At 34.4% G+C, this 26450-nt stretch overlaps 1 protein-coding gene across 4 annotated transcripts in view; it reads left to right on the top strand.

The window, feature by feature from the left end:
• The window catches only part of PHKB (phosphorylase kinase regulatory subunit beta), a 200475-nt gene that overhangs the window by 35564 nt on the left and 138461 nt on the right, over positions 1-26450 (top strand). For all 4 annotated transcript variants that reach the window (XM_029200886.1, XM_029200909.1, XM_029200902.1 and 1 more), the window contains 5 exons: positions 3754-3843; positions 5752-5890; positions 10647-10746; positions 15673-15780; positions 18545-18625. In XM_029200886.1, the coding sequence (XP_029056719.1) occupies positions 3754-3843; positions 5752-5890; positions 10647-10746; positions 15673-15780; positions 18545-18625 (518 nt within the window). The remainder of the gene's footprint in view (positions 1-3753; positions 3844-5751; positions 5891-10646; positions 10747-15672; positions 15781-18544; positions 18626-26450) is intronic.

The following is a 26450-nucleotide window of genomic DNA, read 5'->3' as shown; positions in this document are numbered from 1 at the left end:
ACTTCCCTGATGACGCAGAGGTTAAGAATCTGCCTGCCAATGCAGGGGACACGGGTTCGAGCTCTGGTCTGGGAAGGTCCCACATGCCACGGAACAACGAAGCCCCTGTGCCACAACTACTGAGCCTGCGCTCTATAGAGCACGCAAGCCACAACTACTGAGCCCGTTTGCCACAACTACTGAAGCCCACGTGCCTAGAGCCTGTGCTTTGCAACAAAAGAAGCCACCACAATGAGAAGTGCGCGCTACAACAAAGAGGAGTCCCCGCTCGCCACAACTTAGAGAAAGCCCGGGCACATCAACAAAGACCAAATGCAGCCAAAAATAAAATAAATTAAAAATAAATTAAAAAAATAACTATATTAAGTATGTGTGCATATATGTATATATATTTATGACTTAACATCTTCCTGGAGTTCAGTTGTTACCTTCATATTTAGATGGCAATTCATTATTTGAAATTGCAAGTAAGTTTAGAGATTGCAATGCAGGAGTTCCCTGTTCTGTGAGCCCCACAGGGGGATTAAATTTTCCTGTCCTTTGTCTTTTAAGGAACTCACCACTCTACCTTGTTATTCATATGTATATATATAAAATGTAATCGTATTCAAAACCTTACCTTTCTTCCTAATCTGTAGGCCTTGGTAGCCTGCTAGATGTATGGTCCAGAGTCTTATGCATTCACTGTATATATTAACTGAATGAATAAATAATGATATTCATCTTAGTCCACCACCATGCATGGAAAAATGATAAAGCTACTTGAGGGATCATCAAAGTCTTGATTAATAATATTTTTGTATGTATTAAAGAGCTTTGAATCATGTAAAGTAAGACGCCCAAATAATACACTTCTGATGTTTTGGTTTGCTGATCAGTTTTCCGCCTTGAATTTCCTCATGGGTCATCTATTTCATGCTTTTAACAGTTACTATTTAACTATCAGTGCTGTTTTGTGATTTCTTAAGAGCCTCTCCATAACACTCAGAAACCTTCTGGGTTTATAGTGCAAATTCAGAAAGCTTATACCTTTGTTAAGTTTATCTCTTTCTATAATACTGTTTATGTCTCACAGAGCAGCTCATTCTTTAGTCTTTGTTAGTAAATAGCACTTCCTTCCTTCATGATAAAGCTGTAATATTTCTCTTCAAGTAACAACTTCTGCTTCATCTTTTTTGTCACTGTTATCTGTTTGACGTAATGTGTTCTGAAATGAAGATGTAGACTGTATTTTTCTAATACAAAATGAATTGTCAGGTAAAAAATCAGGTTGACATGTTTAAACTCATTTTACATACTTGATAACTGATAAGTTTTATTTTACTTTGTGCTGTTTAGATATAGGCAAAATTCAAATGAGAAAAATATGGAAAGGAGAAATTTGTATTTTAAAAATTCATTTCATTTTGAACTCTAAACATTATTAGAGTTTTCTGTTATTTTGCATCTTTGTCTTTGGGAACTTGTACTCCATTGTTGATTTCTTTCTCCTCCACGTTTGTATTGGTATTGATGCTTTTCAGATGTTTAATTCTTGTTTAAAATGTTTCCATTATTGCTTTTCCTTTCTAAGTAATTTAATTTTATGCAGTTACTTTAGAAGCAATATAGTGGTGATCACTGAAGTGTTGACATTTATCTAGCCAAGCTGTTCTTAATTTACCTTGGGCTTTCTTTGAAGATATAGGAAGGTATAAGAAAACATAGATTCTCAGTGAATTAGCTGATTTTACTTTTACACTTTTCTGCTTTGTTTTGAACATCTTTTAGCTCTTGCTGAATGGGTATTTATTTTCTTGAAAAGTCTGGTTTCCCATTTATTTATTGTTGCTTCTAAGAAACTCCATGGGTGATTTTATTGAAAAACATTAGATGACAGAATCATTTTAGTCTTTTGGGGGAGGTAAGGGGCACCTTAAATGTAATAGTACTTTTAAAGGAAGTATTTTTTTCACTCTAAGAACCCTGATACAGAGTCATTAAAATAATCTTTCAAAATAAATCACCTACTATTATAATGCAAATAGATTTCAGTTTTGCATATTCCATTTCAATCTTTATCCATATGCACATGTATTATTTATCTAATTGTAATGAAAATGTATATGCAACATTTGGTGATTTTATTTTTCTCATATAAAGCAAAATCTTAGCTCTACGAATAGCGCTCTAAATAAAAACAAATCATTTCACCACAAAATAAATAAAAACAAATCTAAATAAAATATAAGTAAAAACAAATCATTCCACAATCATTCCACCCCAGCAAACATGTCCCCTTTAGTCTTTGTATATCCATATGCACAATTTAAAACGTGATGATTTGTACCTGATTTTATTTTATTAATTATGGCTGAATTTCACCGAGAGTGTGTAGACCCCCCAGAGCTTATCACCTAACATGCAAGCATTCCTTCCCAGCTGCCAGGCTGCCCATATACTGCCAATATACTTAAACCTACCCAGAGCTAATTGAATGCAGAGAGGCAGAAGGCATGTGTGGACCCTTGCCTCCTTTGCAGTCCTGATGCTTTCCTCTCTGTGTTGGTAGTCCTCTCCATACTTCACTGTGGGGGCCATTCTCGTTGGTGTCATTGTGAAGACTTTTTTAGGAAAATCTCTTCACTCAGAGCAAGTCAATTCATATTCCCTGTTTTCATCCGTAAGTCATCTCTCTTTATAACAGAAGGTAATGGGACTATTGCCTGAATGTGTAGAACTTTACCTTACTTCCCCTAAACATTAAGAGACTTCAAATAACTTGGCTTTAAACTAGCATAATGGCCATAGCAATTTTACGAACATAAATGCTTTAATTTTCTTTAAAAACTGATTCTTAATGCCTTCCAACACGACCCCCCACCCTGGTAAGTTATAGGTTCACTCTTGTGCTATGTTGCTAGACTATATGACGTGGCTTACCTGAGTCCCAGGGTGGATTAATTGTGACTTTGAGATGTTTATAATTTCTGAGTGCTTTTAACAAGAATGAGAGTCAGTACTTATTCTGATGGCTGAAGGGTCAGATGTCTTCCTTTCAGTCAGCAGTTGAGAAAGTGCACTAGTCAAGTGAACAATTTTCTGTATCCATTTTGTGGCAGATTATCATGATTAGCGTGAATTTTGTAGCTTTTGAGCAGTGTATTCTGCTAACACCTTGCTGTAGTTTCCATGGCTGAAAAGTAGAAATGGTTTCTGCTTATAGTCTAGATAATAAGGCAAGTATTATCTACCTAGGAGAAAGTGGAGGCTTCAGGCTTTCAGTATGAAAACTATCTGAATATTCATGAAGTGGGTGACTTTGGAACATGTACAGTATCTTTTTCCTTGAGGTTTCGGGGGTATGATTGTTTGACAGAAAACTGCCTGATAATGCATAAGGATAAGGAATACGGTTTGGATTTCAGGGCATGTAAGTAGATATATTGATATTTCTCAGAAGGAACTGAAATTATTGAGCTACTGGACTACCACAGGAGTATTAGTGATATTTGAGATGTTAGAACCAGTATACAGGAGTTAGTTGGCTTGACTGCTGGGGGTGAGGAGGGGGATAGCTCATAACATTTAGAAATACTACAAGTGCTTTCTTCTTTTTCCTTTTCCCACCCCAAATTTGACAAGTAGTGAAATGTGATAGTTCACTATAAAAATGAAAATTAGATTGCTAAGTAGAGCTTCATTTGTTTAGAAGTTTCTTTGTTTATCTGGATGAAAATGATTGAATTTGATGGGTTTTCATTTTTCTTTCAGGCTCAGTTTACGAACCTCTTAAAAGCATTAATCTTCCGAGACCTGATAATGAAACTCTGTGGGATAAATTGGATCACTATTACAGAATTGGTAAGCAAAACCTGAGGAAAACATGTCCTTAGGTAGCTATGCCTTAGTTATATTATATATATTATATGGATGATGTTCTCTCATTTGGATGTTGGGGTAGTTTCAGTGCTTAGACAGCTACATATTCCAATTGCATATGATATGGGGACTATAGAAGGAATCTGACAAGTCATATCTGTCCCCTGAATCATTTTGAAACTGTCACCAGTGTCCTCTGTGTCCTTTTAGCCTTCCTAAATATTACCAGATTTGAGAACTAGAGGCTGTCTCTTGAATAATTCTTACACAAAGATTTTGTAGAAGTATTCCTTGCTTATTTACCTATACATGGTTCCTATGTAGTCCTGAACCTTTTATATCCATTTCTAATTCATTGAGATTCAAAAGGTAATCTCAGGTTACTGTTACTGATATCAGGTCCCTGTTTTTTTGGTTGCTGTTTTGTTTTTGTCAGGATCAACCTGACAAATTTTGTTACTTAATGTGAGCAAGCAACTTTGAGATATGTATGTATTTACGGGGCTCCTCTTTGTTCATCAGACCGTAAGTTGGAAATGCCTATTAATTTTTTTTGTCAGTTTGCTTCTTGTGCCATTTATGTGGCCTAGTATGTCAAATATAAAATTTGATTTATTTATCTCACTAAGGAGAAGGATTTTTTTGTGTCAGCATCATGTAAAACCTTATTTCAACTTATTTTGGTCAAGATTCTGGTATATATTCTTATGTTGCCTACTTATTATCTTTGTAGCCATAACTAGCTAAAGAGATTAAACTGCCTTTTAAAAGGAATGTCAGATTTTTACTTTGGACTATGAGGACCAGTTTTTTACTCTGCGAAAAATAATAAATACCCTGGTATTCTGAAAGAAATGATAATGTCAGTTTAGTCTGAAAAAAGAAAAAGCAATTTAAGTCTTTAATCTCTGTGATGGACCAGAGTACTTTAGACCTTTGAAAAACTGTCCTAAAGTAGTTGACATATGCCAATCTAGATTAGAGTAACTTAATTTATTTGGGGGAAGAACATTATTCATCCATTTATAGTTAGACAGGAATAAAATAGCTTTTAGGAAATGTAATTTTGGTGTGTTTATTTTTCTATTTTAGGACTGTTTTATATAAGGTAGTAGAGTTTGCTTTCTGTATCTGCAGATGCAGAACCTGCAGATAAGGAGGGCCTACTGTATTAGCCATTTTAGATAAGGGACTTGAGTGTCTGAGGATTTTCACATGCATGGTGGGTCCTGGAACCATTCCTGTGCATACTGACGGACAACTGGAAAACGCTGATTTCAGACTTCTTTGACTTAAGTTGAATGTTCACAAAATAATTATTTGCTTGCTGTTTTCATGTTATATAAAGATGGGATTCAGTTTTAAAATGTTAAACATATCACTGATATAATATGTAAAATGAATACATTGCTCTTCAGGTACGAATTAGTCATCAGTGAAAAACAGGATTCTGGCCTGTTTAGGGTTGAGTTATTAGCTTTGGATTTAGCAAATGTATACAACTCTTTGTTGTATATTTGCTTTATTTTTCCCTATTGAACTTATTTTTGAAAATATACTTAGTTTTTTGGTTAATCTTTTTTTTTTCTGTATCTGATGTTGCCTTATAACACTTACTGACATAAAGAAGGATGTGCTGAAGGCTTTTTAAATGCCAGTTAGCTGAGTTCTTTCCTCAAAAGTGGAAAGACCCCTTCATGCAGGGTGGATCCCTACTTAGGCTGCAGTTACTTACCTGGAGTTGTTTCTACATCTTCAAAAGTTTTATACTACAGCTAAGTTTAGAAACAACAAAATTGTAGGATGAGGAAACCAAAGAAGTTTAAGACCTTCAGCTCAAGGGAAATGGATGGCTTTACAATTCGTTCTTTTTCTTGTTTTCAATTTCAGTCAAGTCAACATTGCTGCTGTATCAAAGTCCAACCACAGGTCTCTTTCCCACAAAAACATTTGGTGATGATCAGAAGGCCAAGATCCATGACAGTCTATACTGCGCTGCTGGGGCCTGGGCTTTGGCTCTTGCATACAGGTAAGCTGGTGTGTCTTTTACTAGTAACTCCAAGTCTAGGTAATAGGGTTTTGTAGCCCCAAGACAAATTGGGCAGCTGGCTCTGCTGCTGAGTCACTGTGTTACCTGCAACTGCTCACATCTCCTTTTAGGACTCTAAACCTTTCAGTTTTCCTAAGGATTTACATGAGACAAGTTCTAACATTTTATGAGTTTGTGACCAAAATTTCTCATCTCTAGGTTTGTAAATCATCATTAGTCTTTGACAGAATGGATTGCCCATTCTCGTTGAGTTGATTGGTTTCAATCACAGAGGAAATTGATGATGATTGAATTTTACAGATGATAAAACTAGGGCCTAGAGTAGTTAACAGATTTGTTCAAAATTGCACAACTAGTTCATGACAGAGCCAGGGCCAGGACTCTTCTCCTTCCCTCTCCCAGTTTAGTGTTTTTCTTACTATACTTCTTTGGGGTATCACTTAATAATCTGGTTGTCAGTCAAATAATTATTTCATAAAGTAAAAGAAAAATAAATCTTTTCACAATACAAAAGTTCTCCTTACTTCATTTATTTCATTATATATGGAAAGCATCTGTTGTGGGTCCTGACACATAGTCAATAGTGATACACTTTAACCGTTACAAAAATGAGGTTTCTGAATATTAATTTTCTGAAGGTGATACATGCATGTACTTCTGATTTGAAAACTGTATCTTTCACATGAACATGATTCCTCTGTCTTAAATCATTGATGTGTTGCACTTGTAAAGAAAATCAAATAGTGAGATAATATAAAGGCAGTCACCTTCAGCACTTGTTTGCTAATGTCACTACCAGCGTTTTTTACCATATTCTATGTAAGCACAATGTAGCTTCATTAAATGTCTAGCAAATACTAGTCTTAGGACCAGTAGCACCTTAATCAAGTAGTCAAGCCAGTAATGGGACATACTGACATTAGGTGCCTCCTGATGTGGCACATTACCCATATTGACTTCTTACCAAAATGTGTAAATGGCTCTATCTGTAAATAAACAATCAGACAAAGCCAGATTGTGACTACTTGTAAGACAACTTGCCTGAGCTCTTAAAAAATGTAATAATCATAGAAGATTAGAAAATAGGTGTGAAGATGGCTAGATTATGAGAACTACATGCAATGCGTGAACCTTGATTGAATCACGCATTAAAAAAAGGGTAAAGTATATTTGGGGGATAGTTGGATTCTATTTGATATACACTATATATTAGACATTATAGTATCAATTCATTGGGTATGATAATGATATTATGGTTATGTAGGAGAATGTCCTTGTTTTTAGGAGATACTTCTGAAATATGTGTGGGTAATGATATTCAAATACTGCAGAAAATAAATTAGAGAATGCAAGCTAATTTTAGCAACTGGTGAATCCAGGTGAAGAGTAATTGTAGCATTCTTTTAGCTTTTCTATAGATTTGAAATTTTTGTAAATAAAATGTTGGGGGAAAATTGCTTAAAAAAAACCAAGAGTACCGGCCTTTTCCCAGGAGGCTTCAAACATCTGATAGAGAATTTTAAATCTTTTCTTTGCTGGGGACACTATCTATGTACTAACTCCCTGGATAATTTATCTTCTTACATAGTTAAAGTAGCAGATTTTTTGTTTTACTAGCAAGCAAAATGTGTTCTATTTGGATAAATGCAAGGGTACTTACCACAAAATTACTATGAAGCCCTTTTTACTTTCACAATATTATGTTGTGATAGTTTGTTTAGAGAATCCCCATGTTGTAAAATTAGTAGAATTTTGTTTCCAGTTCTGCTTTTAAATGCTAATGAAATCATATAGATTATATTAGGTAGAATTCCTCAAAAATTAAGCTATCAGTATTTTCTCTTATGAATTTATATCAATCTCTTATTGGTAATGAATGCATAATATAAAGTTACTAATTTTTGAAAATGGAAGTAATTTGAGCTTTCTAATTGTATTAGTTTTCAATTAGTCTTGTCAAAAATCTCTTGAAACCTCACTTCTGTTTGAATTTGTGTGTGTGTGCATGTGTACTGAGGACTTAAAAGGATTATTTTATGCACATTTATATTTCATATACATTAGGAGTATAATTTGATGTTATTTAATTAAATAATTGGATAAAGTCAAGAGACAATGAAGTAACTTATTTGCAAAAATACACTTTGAAATAGTTTTCCTTAAATGTAATATTAAAGTTTCACTTTGTAATTTTGTTTTATTTTAGAGGAGGGAAGAAATACTAACTAAAATGTTTGACTTTTTAAAATGTCATTTACATATAAAGTTGTAGTCCTGAATATGCCATTGTTTAAAATTATACTATATCTATATTACACTATGTATAATTATATTACATTACATTATATTACATTATAATTATATGTGAATATAATTATAATTAATATAAATAAAATTTTATATTTTATATAATTATAACCATTATAATTATTTTATTTTATAAATAATTATATTGATTTACATGGTTTAGGTTAAAACTGTTCCTGAACCTAGTCAATTATACAAAATCTGTTAAAAGAAACTTGAACCTATACTTTATGCCATACTAAAAAGTATCATGTAGGGTTTTCGCATTTTTTGTTCTTTCTAATATAACTTCTAGAAAAAAACATGACTTTAAATTAGGGTTTAAATATGGAATTTAGTTTACTTTTTATATTTGAGAAGAGTAAGTAATTTTTTTAAAAAGAGCATTGACTTGAAGAAGTACTTTCAGACTGTTTAAATGTGCATATATTAGAAATACAAAAACTCAAGGCAGACAAGATACCTTGCAGTACTGTCTAAGGGAGAGAGAGGATGCCTTCATGCAAGAAGTTAGCCAGTTCCCTCCCTTGTCAGATTTATTGCTATTTTAGGAACTGAATATAACAGGTGGCCCTAGCTTAGTGCTAGTAAACAGTCAAGTCACATGACCAAACAGTATTCTTATTTTTTTTTCCTTGAAGTTTGGCTGTGTGGAAATAATGCACCAATGATAGGATTCAAGTGTTTAGTTTCTTCACTAGTTATATATTTATAAGTATGGAATTCTGGTTCAGATATAAACTCAAGACTTCATATTGTAGAAATACCTGATCAACATCTCCACATAGCTTGTGATCAATATATTGACTAAAGTTAAATATAAAATTATTTATCTATTTTTTAAAATTAAAAGTATTATTGAGATCATATTAAAACTTGAATGTGCATCCACAGAGCTGGCTAAAGAGTAGAATATTGCCAGTTCCTCGTAGAAAATAGAGGAATTATTTTGGATCACTAGGTTCATTTTAACTCTTAGGAAAGGCAATAGATATATACTAATTGCCTAAATGTTTTTACTCAGATGCAACTGTTCTTTTATTTTCTAAGTCAGAAGAGAAATATTCTTCTGGTTACCACTATTATTTGCAGAACAAAGGAGAAGCTCGAAAGCTTCATTGAAATAGGATTCCTTATTGCGGCTAAATTATTCTGGAATATTTTAGTCGTGGTTTAATGAATGTGGAAATTAGGGGCAGATAATTATTTTAAAGGCAATTTTAGAAAAACTTGACTTTTTTTTCCCCCTGAATTATTTCTTTGTTTTATGGTGAGGTGGGAATTATATACAGAACATTTCTTTGAGCTCATTATACTCCAGATGTGCTGTTTCCTTCATTTATCAGTGCCCCATCCACTGTTATCCGTGCCATAATTTGCTTCTATTAACACTTGGCTCTGACATCAGGGTGAAAATAGATCACAGAGCAGAATCATACTAGTTTTACTTTATCGCCTGCATATGAAAGGAGGAATGATGTTCTAATGACAAATAACTTACTCTTTACTGACATTCACTGTACCATGTTAAAATGATCATCCTTCTTTCCATTACTGGTATGTGAGATCTGTAATTGAAAGAAGAGGTAAAGGAGACAGGTGATGTTTTTTATCAGGTGAGGATGATGGCCAGATATTTTAGTTAAGATTTAGTAAAACAATGAATAAACTACTTCTATTTTTTTCATTGGTGGGTAACTCTTATTCCTCTTTTTTGAAGGCCGCTGATCAATAATAAAGGAACTTAAAGACAGAAGGAACTTAAAGACAGAAGGACATCTCAACCTAGTTTAATAGTTAGGTGTTAGCTGGTTTTTTTTCTTTTTAAAAGCAAGAGATGTAAACTGTGGTCAGTTGATTTTAAACTAAGACCTAAGGATATAAAACTTTTTGCCCAAATGCATCATGTATCATACTGGATGCATGTTTTAGCTGAAGGCATTCCTGACTGAAGTGCCCGGCTGGCATTATTAAACACATGGCAGAACAAAGAAGACATGTGTCTACCTTAATCTACACTTCATTGAATCCAAGTGGCCGTTGCATGACCTAAAGGGATTGATATTTAAAATTGCCTCTACTTTGTAACAATGAATTTAAAAAATCTTTTGGTGGATTTTTCCAATATAGAAATATCCTTTAAAGTTTCAGCCAAGTCAGTGTTGAAAATATTATATACTATTTTTAAAGCAATTGGCTTACTTCCTTAAAAGAAGGAGAAATTTGTGCAAGTTTCATCATGGGACTTTTTTTTTCCCCAGCATTTCTGCATCTGCTGGGAAATTGCAGTTTCACTGTTACAGAATTAGTAGATGTCGCCAGAACATAGGATTAGCTAGCTAGATTGTTAAATACTTAATTATCAAAAGCTCTGCTTCCTTTTCAAATGCATTTTCAATTTGTCTCATGAGTTATCTCTCTCACCCAGGCGCATTGATGATGACAAGGGAAGGACCCATGAGCTGGAGCACTCGGCTATAAAATGCATGAGAGGAATTCTCTACTGCTATATGCGTCAGGCCGATAAGGTAAAAACACTATAGTGTGGGCTGAAATTCTCACATCATTCTGAGGCATTAATTTAACCAATATAGCAATAGCATCTTCTGAAGAAGAATGTACTTTCAAAAGGTAAAGCCACGTCCTAGGGCAGTCTAGATAGGTTAAAACAGCTCTGCCTTCCCAGCCCAGGGTTTTGAAATACTGAAATTGAAGAAATACCTTAAGCGAGATTGATTGAGAACTGTTATCTGGGCTTGAATTTGTTTGTATTTTGCATCTGGTGTTTGCTTGATAAATACTCAGTTTCTCAGGAACCTCACGATATCCATAATTCTAACCAATATTGTATTACTTAAGAAAATCCTTATCAAAATTCCTTTTGGACATGTTAGTACTCTGGCTTAAGTGAACTTTAGTTTAAGACTATAATAACTTCATTCATTTACATGTAAAGAGGGCAGGAATTATAGGCTTAGAAAACAGCAAACTTTACAGGGTTATTTTGGAAATTAAAGAAATAATATGCATAATAAAACTTTTTAAACTGTAAAGCTCTATACAAATATAATGTGATATTCCCCCTACTTACATACACCTCTGTGTTTCCAGGTCCTAATATAGTAAGCATCCATATATTGAATATTTACATCAGTGCGTCATGCCACTCTCAGGTTTGATGATTCATTAGCAAAGATGCACTTCAGTAAATAATGCAGGCAATTTTGATCACTTAATGTTTTGTATATCTCTGTCATATGAATACTATATTGTTTTTGTGATAGCACATTTTTTTAAGCCCTGTATCTGAAGTCAAAATGAAAAAAAAAAACAAAAAAACTTATATTCTGTCACCAGAAAATGGCAACCAAACAATGTTAGTTTGCAGAGAAAGTAAATTTATTCACAGCTGATAATAAGAGATATATGAAAAACCTGTAATCTGTCTACTGAGATTTAACTTTGCAAATCATTATTATAAAGGTTTTTCAATGTTTGAAATAAAGTATTATGTCATATTGACATATTTGAATTAAACTTATGTCATATAGATTGAAGTAAGTGTGATTTAAGTTATTTTTTCTTATGTGAGAAGTTTACTGTTTATTTCACATTTATCATTTCATGAATGCTTTATGTCTATGAATTCAACTTTTCTCTCGAGGAAACATTGTGAGAGCCATGAATTTCGTATGTTTGCTAACCAGGCTGACGGACTTAAATTATAATTGTTTATCAAAAGGAAGAAAATGATGTAATATAAATTTTTTTCTTTGTGACTTGTTTAACCAATTGTTAATGTCCTTTTCTAAATATTATTCAACTTTTCTAACCAGTATTCACAACTATGTTTTCTTTTGAATACACTTGAATGTGACTTAAGCTGTCTTGAATTCCTTAAATTACAAAGGATTATCATTTTTTGCCTTATGTAGGTATGATGGTAGACCATTAAAATAAGTGTGAGTTGTAAGAAGGTGTAGGTCACATTAGGATTAGGCATTTCTGCATACTACAAAATGTAGGGTTTTACAAATTTTAAAACATTTTCATTGTTATAATCTTTCTTGAGTCCCATAACCTTTAGAGTAGGCATGGAGGATATTACTGTAATCCACATACGACTCAGTTGGAATGAACCATGCCCCCAGCTCAGTGCGTCCCACCATACCTTCACCTCTTATTGGTGCTCACCATTTCCTTAATGACTCCATAGCAGTAGAGACTGTTACCATATTTTTATTTTTTAATTGCATTTTATTTATTTATTTTTGAATTTTATTTTTTTTATGCAGCAGATTCTTACTAGTTGTCTATTTTATACATATTAGTGTATATATGTCAATCTCAAGCTCCCAATTCATCCCACTACCCCCACCCCCAGTTACCATATTTTTAAATATGAAATTATATCTTTTGGCCTTCACTTAAAACTAAAGTAAAACATATTTGTAGTGTTCAAGTGCTCTTTAACCTTAAGGCTCATCTTCTGAAGTAAAATCATGACTTCGAAAGTCTAAGGCTCTCCACTTTTGTTGCTTCTCATTGTAAAGCATGCTTCCTGACATATTTTCTAGTAATACTACCTAAAGGAGATATTTTAACTTACTATGAATTTGAATGAATAGAGTTTTCCTTGATTTGAAGAATGTAGAGCAATCTGATTTCTGTTATTGGCTTGCTGCTTGTATTAATTTCTACTTATTAACATTAGGACGTTTTTTACCTTTAAATGTTCATATACCTATTTTTATTAACACTTCTTAAGGAGAAGCATTCAGATTTCAAAATTGGTCTGCAGTTAGTAGTTCAACGGGCAGGGATTTGCTTTACAATAGGCTATGAATGTTGCTGTCTCTATCTCCTTCAAAAATTTATTTAAAATGCTACGAAGTAGTTTCTAATTCATGAGAAATCATTAAACTTTTATAAAGTTTATTTTTCCAGGATTCCCTTATGAGATGATTTTTCCCACCTAAGTGCATATTTTAAGTCTATAAATTAAGAATGGATGACAGCATACTCAGTACCTTTTCCTGAATGATAAACTACTTATTCACAATGATTAAAGTTTTCAGGAAAAGTCTAAATAAAATACAAGAAGAAAAAAAATTGTTCTATATTTTTTTAATCTAGAAAAATTTACTTTAATTATTCTTTATTTTTACTTGCCAAATGCCAGATATCATATAATACTAACTGATGTCCGCTTGATTTTGACTGCTTTCAAGAGTACTTTTTGTCTATATTTTACATACAGTATGCCCCATTAATTGTCAAAGCTTATAGAGTTTGGGTCTTTTATTTTTTCTGAAATTTTAAATTATTTGTCTTTAACAGCTTTAAGACTCGAAGCATAATTATATAATTCCCCACTTGAGCATCTTTAATCATTTAGTAATTGCTTTTCCCCTGACACAGTGATTGAATGAATATAAATTCTCATGCTGGGTACTTGTGTGTCTTGAAGACAAATGACAAACACTGCCTTGTCAACTGCAGCAATCACTTTATTAAACTAAGAAAACCGTATCCATCTAGATCCTTATCAAGTGGGCAAAATGTATTTTGTTTTAATTTAACCACATTTTTGTCTATGAGCCCAGAATAATGTTCAACACTTTGAGATAATAGTCATGGTACTGTGAAAGTAGTGACCACATTGATTTCTATTTGTGTAGTCTAAGACAGGAGTCCCCAGCCCCTGGCCCGTGGATGGGTACAGGTCTGCAGCCTGTTAGGAACTGGGCGGTACAGTAGGAGGTGAGCAGCGGGCGAGCGATTGAAGCTTCATCTGCTGCTCCCCATCAGTCTCATTACCACCTGAACCATCAACCCCCACACCCCCACCAGTGGATCAGTGGAAAAATTGTCTTCCATGAAACCGGTCCCTGGTTGGGGACCGCTGGTCTAAGACTATTGCCAGCAGTTTCAGATACTGAGAAGGGGTAGCCTTCTCACCTTCTCTGAGTTAACACTGGATAGCTTGGTCACTACATAGATAGAGGGTGTACATCCCTACCTTTACCCTCTCTCTCTCATTTCTGATTATCTTTTGATAGGTCCTGACTTTCATTTTGTTGATTTCAACCATAGGGAGAGCTTATTTGTTTGTGCAGGGCTCTTGGGGGTGCAAAGGTGTGTTAGCTCTCTAGCACAGTACTGTCAAATAAATTTTCTGTGATGATCTAAATGTTCTCTGTTACTGTGTTGAACAGTTACAGAAGTCACTAGTCATATGTGGCTGTTGAATACTTGATATGGGGCCAGTGTAACTGAAGGACTGAATTTCTAAATTTTATATAATTGTAATTTAATTTAATTAGTCACATGTAGCTAGTGGCTACCATATTGGGTAGTGTGACTTCTATAAGCTTGTAAGATAGTGGGAGATACAGACAACTAATGAAAATAAAAGACTGGAGAAACAATTGAGTGATAAGCACCTTGATGTAGGAGTCCAAAGGAAGGAATTTTAGTTGGGGTTCAGAAGGGACTTTATAAAAGAAGGTTTTGTGGGGTTTTTTTGAGATAAGACTTTAAGGATGGAGAAGAAATTTGAAGGTAGAGAAGAGAATATGGTTCTATGTGGTTCCTTAGCCAAGTGAAACAAGACAAGATCATGAACACCCAGATACCATCAAATAGAGAAGAAAGTCATTGCCTTACATAGAGCTATGTGTTATTCTATTCATTCTGTTCCTATTCATCTCATACTTCCAGGAACTAGTACTTGGCATACTTGGCATATAACTGGTCAGTAAATGTTTGCCGAATTGAATTAATATCTGTTTGTTCTTGGAGTTTGTCTTTTTGTCATTTAGTAATTACTTAGTATTCTAAAATGGTTAAATTTTTCATTTAGTTAATAAGTAAAGGTATGGCCTATATTTGCTTGGAATTGGTGCCTTAGAAATGAGAGTATGTGTGGCAAAAGAAATGAAAACACGTTGACAAGAGCATGGGTTACAATTTGTGATCCTTGGAGGAAGAAAAAGCATTTGAAGTTTTGAACACTTACTGAATTAGAATGTCGCCTGAAGCACTCTTTCATTGAGTGTCATGTAAGCATTTCCAAATAGCAGTACAGTGGGATACAATCCCTGAAATCCTGTCCCACAGAGTAAACCGTTATTTGACTCTAAAATAAGATGCAAAACATTACAAAAGCCAATGCTACTATATTAACAAGCTCCCTATTACACTTGAGTTGCTATGTTTGTGAAATATCAATTAAGTATTTAGCAATCGTGTTAACTGTTAAATTACTAATTATGAGTTGTCTGTGTTTTGTTTCTTTAGAAAAAGTAATAACATTTCTGCTTTTTTCTATCCTCTGTCTATAAGCTGTTGCTTTCCCCATTAAAAAATGTCTTGAAAAATAATTTATAATCTCTGATCTTGGATAAAAATGTGAATTAGTAGCATTATTCAAATTTTATATTTGATTCTAGGTCCAGCAGTTTAAGCAGGATCCACGCCCGACAACATGCCTTCACTCTGTTTTCAACGTACATACAGGAGATGAGATTCTCTCCTATGAGGAATATGGTCATCTTCAGGTAAAAAGAGAAGATTACAAATTTTCTTCTCCATTTATACTCTACATCATAGAAGATTTGAGGCTATTTACAATTTTTAAAAAGTAGATTTCATAAATTGTTCAAAACAGTAGTAGAAAATCAACCATGAAATGAAGAAATCCCACCAGGACTGAATTAGGTATTGTGATTGAACATTAAATTTGACTGAGTTCTTGGTCCAAAAGCAAAAAGGGCAGGTGGATAGATTATAGTATTATTACTATCTAGAAGAAGGAATCCTACAGCTCTTTCAGTGACAAAAGCTTGTTCTTATTACCAAATTTAGAGGAATTTCAATATTTAGGAACTAGGGAATAAAAGACAATTAGCAGTAATATAACAGCAAATCAGAAGTTTTTGTTACATGACAGTTCATTTTTAATATATCAACCTTCAATAAGGTGAAAAACATACCACTAAAATGTAATTCCAAAGGCATTTCTGGAGTCTATAAATTTTATCTTACATACTATATTAAATTTTGTATATAAATGTTATGTGCTAAGAATACAGCATAAGACTGTTTTGTTTTCACTTTTTCTCTCACATCTGTGTACTCCTTTTAGCAGGACATCCTATTGCCTTGTTTCTAGGATACAAATATTATATATGCTGTTTATCTTTAATGGATTTTCTTCCTGTTCATCATTTGGTTCTGTAGTCTTTAGGATAGAATACTTATTATTCATATATTCCTTACTAAAATAAGAGTATCTCCTTTGTATAGTTCCTCTCTCTCTAGAGATCTGAAATGTCTTACTTTAGTATGACTCCTCCAAACACAGAAAGTTGTGTCCCCATTTCTAGGCAGCAGAAACTCTTACACTTATTTGTAACCTGTTCCTTGGAGTTTTAGTGTTACATGAATATGTAGCTGCTCAACCTTCTCCTTGTAATTATCACCTAATTAGGTTTTCTGTACCTTTTGCTTTGACAAATATGTTTACTATTGACATAGGGTTTTCAGAAGATAGTGGCTCACTTATTTTTGTAGCTCAGAATTTAAGCTCAGTGCCTGGCACACGGTAGCTTTCAAATAAATGCTGGTCAACCTGTTATTTGGTAGTCCCTGTACAATTTACCACTTACTGTTATTTTCTCACAGAAGCCTCCTGAAATTCAGAGCAGTGAACTCTTTGAGGTGTTTTTGTAAGTGGCTGTCAATAGTAATGAAATTTCTTTGAGGTCATTTCTGACAGGCCAGTGTCAGTGCTCTAAGAAAATATTTGGGTGACCTTGGCAATGGAATGAAACTCTTCCCTACTGTGATCTGAGAAAAGTCCCTCAAGAGTTGATGTTGACCTAAAATACCTAAAAACTGGAATACTCTGTCTTTTTATGTGGCCCACTTGGACCTTGACAAGACCCCCGACACACACTTGGACTTTGAGTGCTGGGAAATCAGGAGATGCTCACAATAGTTCTGGTTCCTGAGAGAGCTACCCCCACTGGTAGGCCCTGGCAGCACAGGGCTGCTTTGTCCAAGGCATCTAGGGCACAAATAATTTTCTGCCCCAACTTTCTGTCAGTTATTCAAAAAGGACTGGAGGAGAGTCAAGGAAGGCACAAGGTACCAAGGCTGTTATTGGGTAATAATCTTTTGGGTTAGAATTATATGGGGAGAAAATTACATCTTGCCTTCTCTGTTTTTAACTCAAGTTAGCAGTTTCTTGGCTAAATGAAAAAATTTCACTGCTTCCCATTATTTGTTTGTTTGTTTATTACATAACAGCTTTATTGAGATATAATTCACATAATATACAGTTCGCCTATGTAAATTATATAACTCAGTGGTTTTTAACATATTCACAAAGTTGTGCAGCCAACATCACAGTCAGTTTCAGAACATCTTCATCACCCCATAAAGAAATCCTGTACCTATTAGCAGTCACTCCCCATCTCCTTCAAAGACCCCAGCCCTAGGCAATTACCAGTCTACTTTCTGTCTCTGTGAATAAGCCTATTTTGTACATTTCATATAAATGGAATCATACAACATATGGTCTTATGTGACTGATTTCTTTCATTTAGCGTTATGTTTTCAAGGTTTGTCCATGTTGTAGTATTTATCTTTCACTGCTTGTTTTCTCTAGAAAATTTACACATCCTATTCAGAATTCTATGAGAATCTTTATTTTTGGTTAAAGTGGGCATTATTGTCTTTTTCTTTGTTTTGTTTAGATCATATAATGTTTATCTTTAATAAACTAATAAACTAAGAGAAAAAACTCATTTGTTCATAAATAGATTTTAAATTATTGATTACTGTGTTCCAGCAGTTGCTTACATAAGTTCTGTATTCTCTGAATACAAGATGCACTGCCTGTTGTTTATGGTGTACTGGCATAGTCCTAATGTCTTAATTGCCAAACAGTTCTTTTCATTTACATACATTTGAGTTGGATTGACATTACATAGCCTGTGGGGCAAAACTGTTTCAAAGTAGAAGTACTTAGATCTAGAGTTTAAAAATAAATCTTAGAAAGCAAATGTTGTAAAAATAGTCCCTAATCAGCTGTTAATAACCATCACAATGAATTTGAGGATTTTAGAGTTTTACATACAAAGCTGAGATTTTATTATTATGAACTAAATCCATAGCTCCTTTATTTTTCATAGGAAAGGGAATAGTTTTTATATGCCATTACTAGAGCAAAAGACTTGTAATTTTAGCTTTTACATTTAATTTCATAACATAGTATTTTTGTTGTTTCCTTTAACCTATTATAATGTTTGTTTTCAGATAAATGCAGTGTCACTCTATCTCCTTTACCTTGTGGAAATGATTTCCTCAGGACTCCAGATTATCTATAACACTGATGAGGTATGATTTCCCCAAATTCTCTAGTAGTAAATTTCATCTCTGAGAATATCTTTCTTCTTTTACTTTTTCAAACTTATTTTTAGTTGTATAAAATGGATTACTAAATTCATATAGCCAGATACTAGATTTTGGATACTCAGGCAAAAAGTCTTTATATTTTCAATGCAAAGCACTTTAAAAATGAACAAAGTATGTAACAGGTTATAAAACTTTACTCCTCTGAAGGCTATATTTCAAGTGATCTGAGATAAAAACTTGTAACTTTTAGAAATTTTAGTAACAATGAAAATAAAATAGCATTTGCAGATTTTCTTAGAATTATTATGTCTTCTTTCATATCATTGCTTTTTGTAACCCATCCTTTTAAAAGTAAAAAAATACGTTTATTATATTTTATTTTTATTTGTCCAACCTCAGTAGAGTTCTTGATGCTTTCCAAAAGATAAGTACCATTTTCTTATTCTTATTAGGAAATTTGAAAATATTGTATATGACAAAGTTGAGAAACATTTCTTTCATAGGCAATAATGCTTGAACAAACACACAGACAGACCCACGTGCTAACACATTTTGAAATATGGCCACAGTTGGAGCAAAAAGCTTTCATTATTGAGATGGTATATACAATGAGAATTCCATCAAAAAGAAGGTATATTATATACTTATTATTTTTCTCCTGTGATCCATGCAGGGAGAACAATTGTATCATATACTAAACACCAAAGTCATCACTGAACTGCACTGAGGGTGCTGTGAAATTGGTACATGTAGTCCTGCCCTCTAGTAGTTCATAATCTTATACATTCATCCAGTTGTGCCTTTTTAATACACATAAGTAAAACCTATTTAGAAGTGTAGCTAAATAATAAAGAAACAATAATGATAAGAAGAAATTAGGACTTTCCTGCTGGCTCAGTGGTTAAGAATCCGCCTGCCAATGCAGGGGACCCAGGTTCAATCCCTGGTCCGGGAAGATCCCACGTGCCGCGGAGCAACTGAGCCCGTGCGCCACAACTACTGAGCCTGCGCTCTAGAGCCTGTGAGCCGCAACTACAGAAGCACGCACACCTAGAGCCTGTGCTCCGCAACAAGAGAAGCCACTGCAATGAGAAGCCCACACACCGCAACAAAAAGTAGCCCCTTCTCGCCACAAGCAGAGAGAGCCTGTGCGCAGCAATGAAGACCCAACGCAGCCAAAAATAAATAAATAAATTTATTTAAAAAAAGGAAGAAACCTCTGGGACCAAATAAGTTTTAGATATCAAATTTTTTTGTGTGTTTTGAAAAGGTGATAAGATACCTTATTTATGTTATAACCCCAGCAGGGTTTAGGGCAAAACCACATACATAGCCCCTTAATATTTTTACATTGACATATGCATATTCACATAAAGTGCGATAAATAAGGCAGATAATCTGAGGTCAGTTATGGGTTTTGCTGATAAATGAGTTAAGAAAAAACGAGTTTCAGAGTTTGTGGGATTTTCATATTGTAAATAAGAGATGGTAGACCTGAATACTAATTAGAGGTGGAGGGGAAAAACACATTAAACAAAGAAAAATTAAGAACTGTGGTCTAGTGCAGTTTGAGTTAGGAGAAAGAAGTCAGAGTTTTCACCAAGTAGGGGAGATTTGAACTGGGACTAAAGGAAGGTTCATAGAAAAGTGTTTCAGTTGAAATGAGCAAGACCAAGCCCAATTGGAATCTACGCTTCCTGTCAGACTGTGGAGTACATATAGGCATGCAGGCTTAGGGTGGGAAGATGAGGGAGGGTTTGAATGTTAGACATGAGAATTGTGATACTGTGTCAAGATTCACAGAACCTTTCTGACAACAAAAGTTGTGTGAAAAATAGCAGACCTTGGTGTCAGAATGATATAGGGGATAAAGAAGACACAGTAGCCACAGATGTGTTTCTAGACCTAGAGCATAGAAAACCAGTGGTCTTACGGTGAAAAACAGAAATCAGAAGTACTTACAAATGGTGGAAGAATTTAGAACATGGTGTTTAATGGAAAATCCAAATGGATATATTTCATAATTGGGTATAAAACAAAGGTATGGGTTATAAGTATTCAAGGGCTAGAATACCAGAATTGGAGAATTATAAATATGCATTGCAAACATAGAATGTTAATTAATTTTTTTTTAGTCAGATTGTTTTCTTTTGTTGAGTTTTAAGTGTTCTTTGTATATTTTGGATAACAGTGCTTTATCAGGTGTGTCTTTTGTAAACATTTTCTCCCAATCTGTGGCTTGTTTTCTGAATCGCTTGACATTATTTTTCACAGAGCACAAGTTTTTAATTGTATTGAAGTCCAGATTATCAATTATTTCTTTCATAAATTGTTTCCTTGACGTTTTATCTAAAAAGGCATCACTATACCCAAGGTCATCTAGATTTTCTCCTGTGTTGTCTTCTAGGAGTTATAGTTTTGCTTTTACATTTAGGTCAATGATCCATTTTGAGTTAATTTTTGTAAAGGATATAAGTTCTGTTTCTATATTCATTTTTTTGTTTTAATGAGGATGTCCATCTGTTCCAGCACCATTTGTTGAAGAGACTGTCTTTTTTCCATTGTTTTACCTTTGCTCCTTTGTTAAAGATCAGTTGACTATACTTATGGGGTTCTATTTTTGGGCTCTCTTTTCTGTTCCTTTGATCTGTTTGTTTATTTTTTTGCCAGTGCCACACTGTGTTGAGTACCATAGCTTTATAGTAAATCTTGAAATTGGGTAATGTGATATCTCCAACTTAGTTCTTCTTCAAAATTGGGTTGACTATTCTGGATCTTTTGCCTCTCTGTAAAAACTTTAGAATCAGTTTGTCAATATCCATAAAATAACTTGCTGGTACTTTGGTTGGGATTGTATTGAATATATAGATCAATTTGGGAAGAACTGATAGCTTTACAACATTGAGTCTTCCTATTCACGAACATGAAATACCTCTCCATTTATTTAATTCTTCTTTGATGACATTAATCAGTTTTGTAGTTTTCCTCATATAGATCTTATATATATTTCCTTAGATTTATACCTGTTTCATTTTTGGGGATGTTAATTTTAGATTCCACTTGCTCATTGTTGATATATAGGAATGTAATTGACTTTTATATATTAAACTTGTATCCTGCAACTTGTTATATTTGGTTATTAGTTCCAGGGGGTTTTTGTTGATTGTTTTGGACTTTCTGCATACATGATCATGTCATCTGCCACCAAAGACAGTTTCATGTTTTCCTTCCCAATCTGAATACCTTTTATTTCCTTTCCTTGCCCCATTAAATTAGCAAGGACTTCCAGTATGATCTTGAAAAGGAGTGGCCAGAAGGAACATGCTTGCCTTGTACCTGACCTTAGTGAGGAAGCATTGAGTTTCTCACCATTAACTATGATTTTAGTTGTATATATTTTGTAGATAGTCCATTTCAAGTTGAGAAAGTTCCCCTCTATTCCTAGTTTACCAAGAATTTTTGATCATGAATCAGTATTGAATTTTGTCAAATACTTTTCTTCATCTGTTGAAATGATCATGTGATTTTTCTCTATTAGTCTTTTGTTGTGATGTATTACAGTAATAGATTTTCTAATGTTGAATCAGCTTGGCAAGCCTGAGATAAATTCTACTTGGTGTGGTGTAATTCTTTTTTATACTTTTTTGGATTCAGTTTGCAAATATATATTTTTATAAATTTATTTATTTTTGGCTGCATTGGGTCTTCGTTGCTGCGTGCGGGCTTTCTCTAGTTGTGGTGAGCGGAGGCTACTCTTCGTTGCGGTGCATGGGCTTCTCCTTGCAGTGGCTTCTTTTGTTGTGGAGCCTGGGCTCAGTAGTTAGGGCACACGGGCTCAGTAGTTGTGGCTTGTGGGCTCTAGAGCGCAGGCTCAGTAGTTGTGGCACACAGGCTTAGTTGCTCTGCGGCATGTGGGATCTTCCCAGACCAGGGCTTGAACCCATGTCCCCTGCATTGGCAGGTGGATTCTCAACCACGGCACCACCAAGGAAGCACAATTTGCAAATATTTTGTTGAGGATTTTTGCATCTATGTTCATGAGAGTTATTGGTCTGTAGTTTTCTTATAATGTCTTTGTCTGGTTTGGGTGTTAAGGTATTGCTGGCCTCACAGAATGGGTTAGGAAGTATTCCCTCTGCTTTTATCCTTTGAAGGAGATTGTAGAGAATTGATAAAATTTCTTCCTTAAATGTTTGGTATAATTCACCATTGAACCCATCTAGAACTGATGCTTTCTGTTTTGGAAGGTTATAATTATTGATTCAATTTCTTGAATTATCTGTTTCTTTTTTTTTGTTGGTTTTGTTTTATTGTGGCTCTCAAGGAATTGGTCTGTTTCATCTGGGTTATCAAATTTATGAACATAGAGTTACTCTTCGTATTCCTTTACTTACTCTTAATTGCCATGGGAAATGTAGTGATGTCCCCTCTTTTGTTTATGTTAATAGTAATTTGTGTCCTCTCTCTTTTTTCCTTAGTTAGCATAGCTAGAAGCTTATTTATTTAATTTTCAAAGAACCAGCTTTTGGTTTCATTGATTTTTGTCTCTTAATTTCCTTGGTTTTCAATTTCATTGGTTTCTGTACTAATTCTTATTATTTCTTTACTTATTCTTCCTTCGGATTTAATTTGCTCTTTTTCTAGTTTTCTAAAGTAGAAACTTAGAATATTCATTTTAGATCTCTTCTTTTTTAATATATGCATTCAGTGCTATAAATTGAATTAAAATTTTGAAAAGCTGTTTCATTTCATTTTTTTTTGACCCATATAGTATTAGTATTATGTTATATAATCTTCATGTTTGGGGATTTTCCAGTTGTCTTTCTGTTATTGATTTCTAGTTTAATCATTTGTGGACTGAGAGCATTGTATGATTTATATCTTTTTACATTTGTTAAGGTGTGGTTTTGACCCAGAATGTGGTCTGTATTTGTAAGTGTTCCGTGTAAGCTTGAGAAGAACATATATTCTGCTGTTCTGCAGTGAAATAGTCTGTGAATGTCCTTTATATCCAGTTGATTGATGATGTCATTGAGTTCAACTATATCCTTCCTGATTTTCTGCCTGCTGGATCTGTTTCTTATAGAGAGGTGTTGAAGTCTTAAACTCTGATAGAGAATTCATGTTTCTCCTTCCAATTCTGTTGCTTTTTTCCCTCACAATTTGATGTTGTTAGGCATATACATGTTAAAGATTGTTATGTCTTCTTAGAGAATCAACTCCTTTATTATTATATAATGCCCTTCTTTATCCCTAATAACTTTCCTTCCTTTGAAGTCTGCTCTGTTTGAAATTAAATAGCTATTTCAGCTTTCTCATCTGGTGATTAGTGTTAGCATAGTATATTTTTCTCCATTTATTTTCTTGAAATCTGTATGTGTCTTTATAGTGAAAGTGGGTTTGTTATAGACAACATATAGTTAGGTCATGGTTTTTGATCCACTCTAACAATCTCTGTCTTTTAATAGGTGCATTTGGAACGTTGACATTCAAAGTGATTATTGATGTGGTTGGATTACTATCTGCTGTATTGGTTACTGTTTTCTATTTGTTGCCCTTATAGTTTGTCTATTTTTGTCTTCCACTCTTTTTTTCCCTTTGCTCTAATTGAGTTTTTTTATATGATTCTGTTTTCTCTCCTTTTTTAGCATATCATTTACATTTCATTTTTTTCCTACTTTTTTTACTTGTTGCCCTGGAGTTTGCAATATACATTTACAGTAAGTCCACTTTCAAATAACACTATACTACTTCACACATAGTGTGAGTACTTTATAATAACAAAATAATCCTAATTCCTTCCTCTTATCCCTTGTATCTTTGCTGTCATTTATTTTATTTATATATAAGCATACATAAACATATACACACATAAGGTATAGTCATAAACATACATAATCAGTTATCAATACATTGTTGCTATTATTTTGCTATGATTAGGCAGTATTTATTTATTTATTGGGTGAAGTAGAAAAGAATAGCTTTATTGCTTTGCCAGGCAAAGGGGGCTACAGCGGTCTAATGCCCTCAGAACTGTGTGTACCTACCTGGAGGAGGTAGTGAGGGGTTTTATAGGAACGGTTCAAAGAGCACGATCAGCTCATGGACCTAGGCAGTCTTCTAGTTAGCCTTCTATAATCCTACGGTTAGGTCCCAGTCTGTTAGCCTGTGCCTCTGGACTATGAACTTCATAAGTGTTTTCAGTTTTTTTCTCTCCCCTTAGGTAGGACAGGATGGCTCTGGTAGCCTGGAATTGAAAATTTCTGTTCCCCATGTGGAAGGTTAGAGCTGGCTGGAATTGGGTATTTCCCTTCCCCAGTCAGTTAGGCTCTGAAAATAGCCCAGCAGGTCTGGCTTTGATTAACTAGTTTCCCCTAAGGGGAGACCCTCTTAAGAAAAACAGAATGTTTCAATGTATTTCAAAATGGTTACTTTTTCCCTCTCCTTGCTGGAAGCTACAGGGGATTTTCCTAGGATATTTTCTGTGGGAACCTGGCTGAGTTCTTGGAGGTAAATCTCACAATATTGTCGGGACCCTGTTATGACTGGGTCGCCCTGGAGTTTTTACCTTTCAAGAGTTTTTAAGTGAGCCTCTAGCAATTTGTCAATTACAGTTCAGATTTTACTACCCCAGCACTGATTCCCTAGGTGGTTTCTGCTCATGAGTCTATGCTCTAGGGAGCCATAACTGCCTGTTTTGGCCTGTGGGTCTCTCCAGTCTTGGGACAGCAGTTTGCTCTGTGTCCTCCCCCCTCTCATGGATCCAAGAAGAGTTAAAAAGCTTTTTATTTGTTAGGATGAAGTGGAATGGCAATTTCTAAACTCCTTTTTTGCGGAACTGGAATGTAAGTGGTATTTTAGTTTTACTTACGGGACTTATTAGCCAAAAATGCCTTCTTGGCCAACTATTACACCATTCATGCAGCCTGAGCAGACTGCCTCACTTGGGCCCAGCCCTGGTCCTAAAGTCCTCCTAAGAGGGGGAAGAAGCAAGTATATGGGCTATATACTTAAGAAGTTTGTCGTAAGAGGAAGAAGGATTTAGATGGTTTCAAATCTTTTAACTTGGAGACCTGACAAGTATTAAGTATTTCCTGTATGTTTTATAGAATCTAAATAACTCTAAAGACCATGGAAAAGCTGAAGACATCAGGTTTTATGAAATTACACCACAATTTTTATATGGGCAGGTTTTCCTTAGGGAAATAGGTAAGGTAACAAGAAATTGGGAAAGCTGGGAAGACCCTCCCCAATATGTGAAGTAAAAAAATGTTTACTGGAGGTGTGTACTGCTCCACTCTTTGGTGGAGAAGTGACAGGATAGGTTTGTGTTTTATGAAAACCTAGAATGCTCTGTTATATTTCTGTGAGGCCCCAACACCCTAATTGCTTTTTCCTTCACTGAAATATGTGAGCTCTTCTTGGCTCTGAGGGCAGATATCTCTATGTTGGGATTGAGAATGAAAAGGTCACGGATTCAACTGCCTCAGCCATTCATCATTTGTGAGAGAACGTATGTAGACTGCTTCCTGGTCAACTCTTGAGCAATGTATTTGTTAACTCTGGGCTTAGAGACTTTCTAGAGACCCTAGAGAACAAGGAAGAATCATTTTAAGAGGCTGTGTTTTCCTCTGCTCTGATTTCTCAACCAATTCTTTCCTACTCTTTTTCTATAATTTCTCAAAGTTTCTAGTCTACTGGTGGAACTTTACCTTGGTTTTTAGTGTTATTATGTGTCATTCTTAAGAATATATACATTAAATTAATTAGGTGTGTAGGGTGGAGGTCAGGTAATATGTATTACCAC

The sequence above is a fragment of the Monodon monoceros genome, unplaced genomic scaffold, assembly GCF_005190385.1.
Source record: "Monodon monoceros isolate NGI ecotype Baffin Bay Population unplaced genomic scaffold, NGI_Narwhal_1 Super_Scaffold_10, whole genome shotgun sequence".
Classification (NCBI taxonomy): Eukaryota; Metazoa; Chordata; class Mammalia; order Artiodactyla; family Monodontidae; genus Monodon; species Monodon monoceros.
The sequence above is the reverse complement of the archived record's forward strand: the minus strand, read 5'-3'. Positions and strand labels throughout refer to the sequence as shown.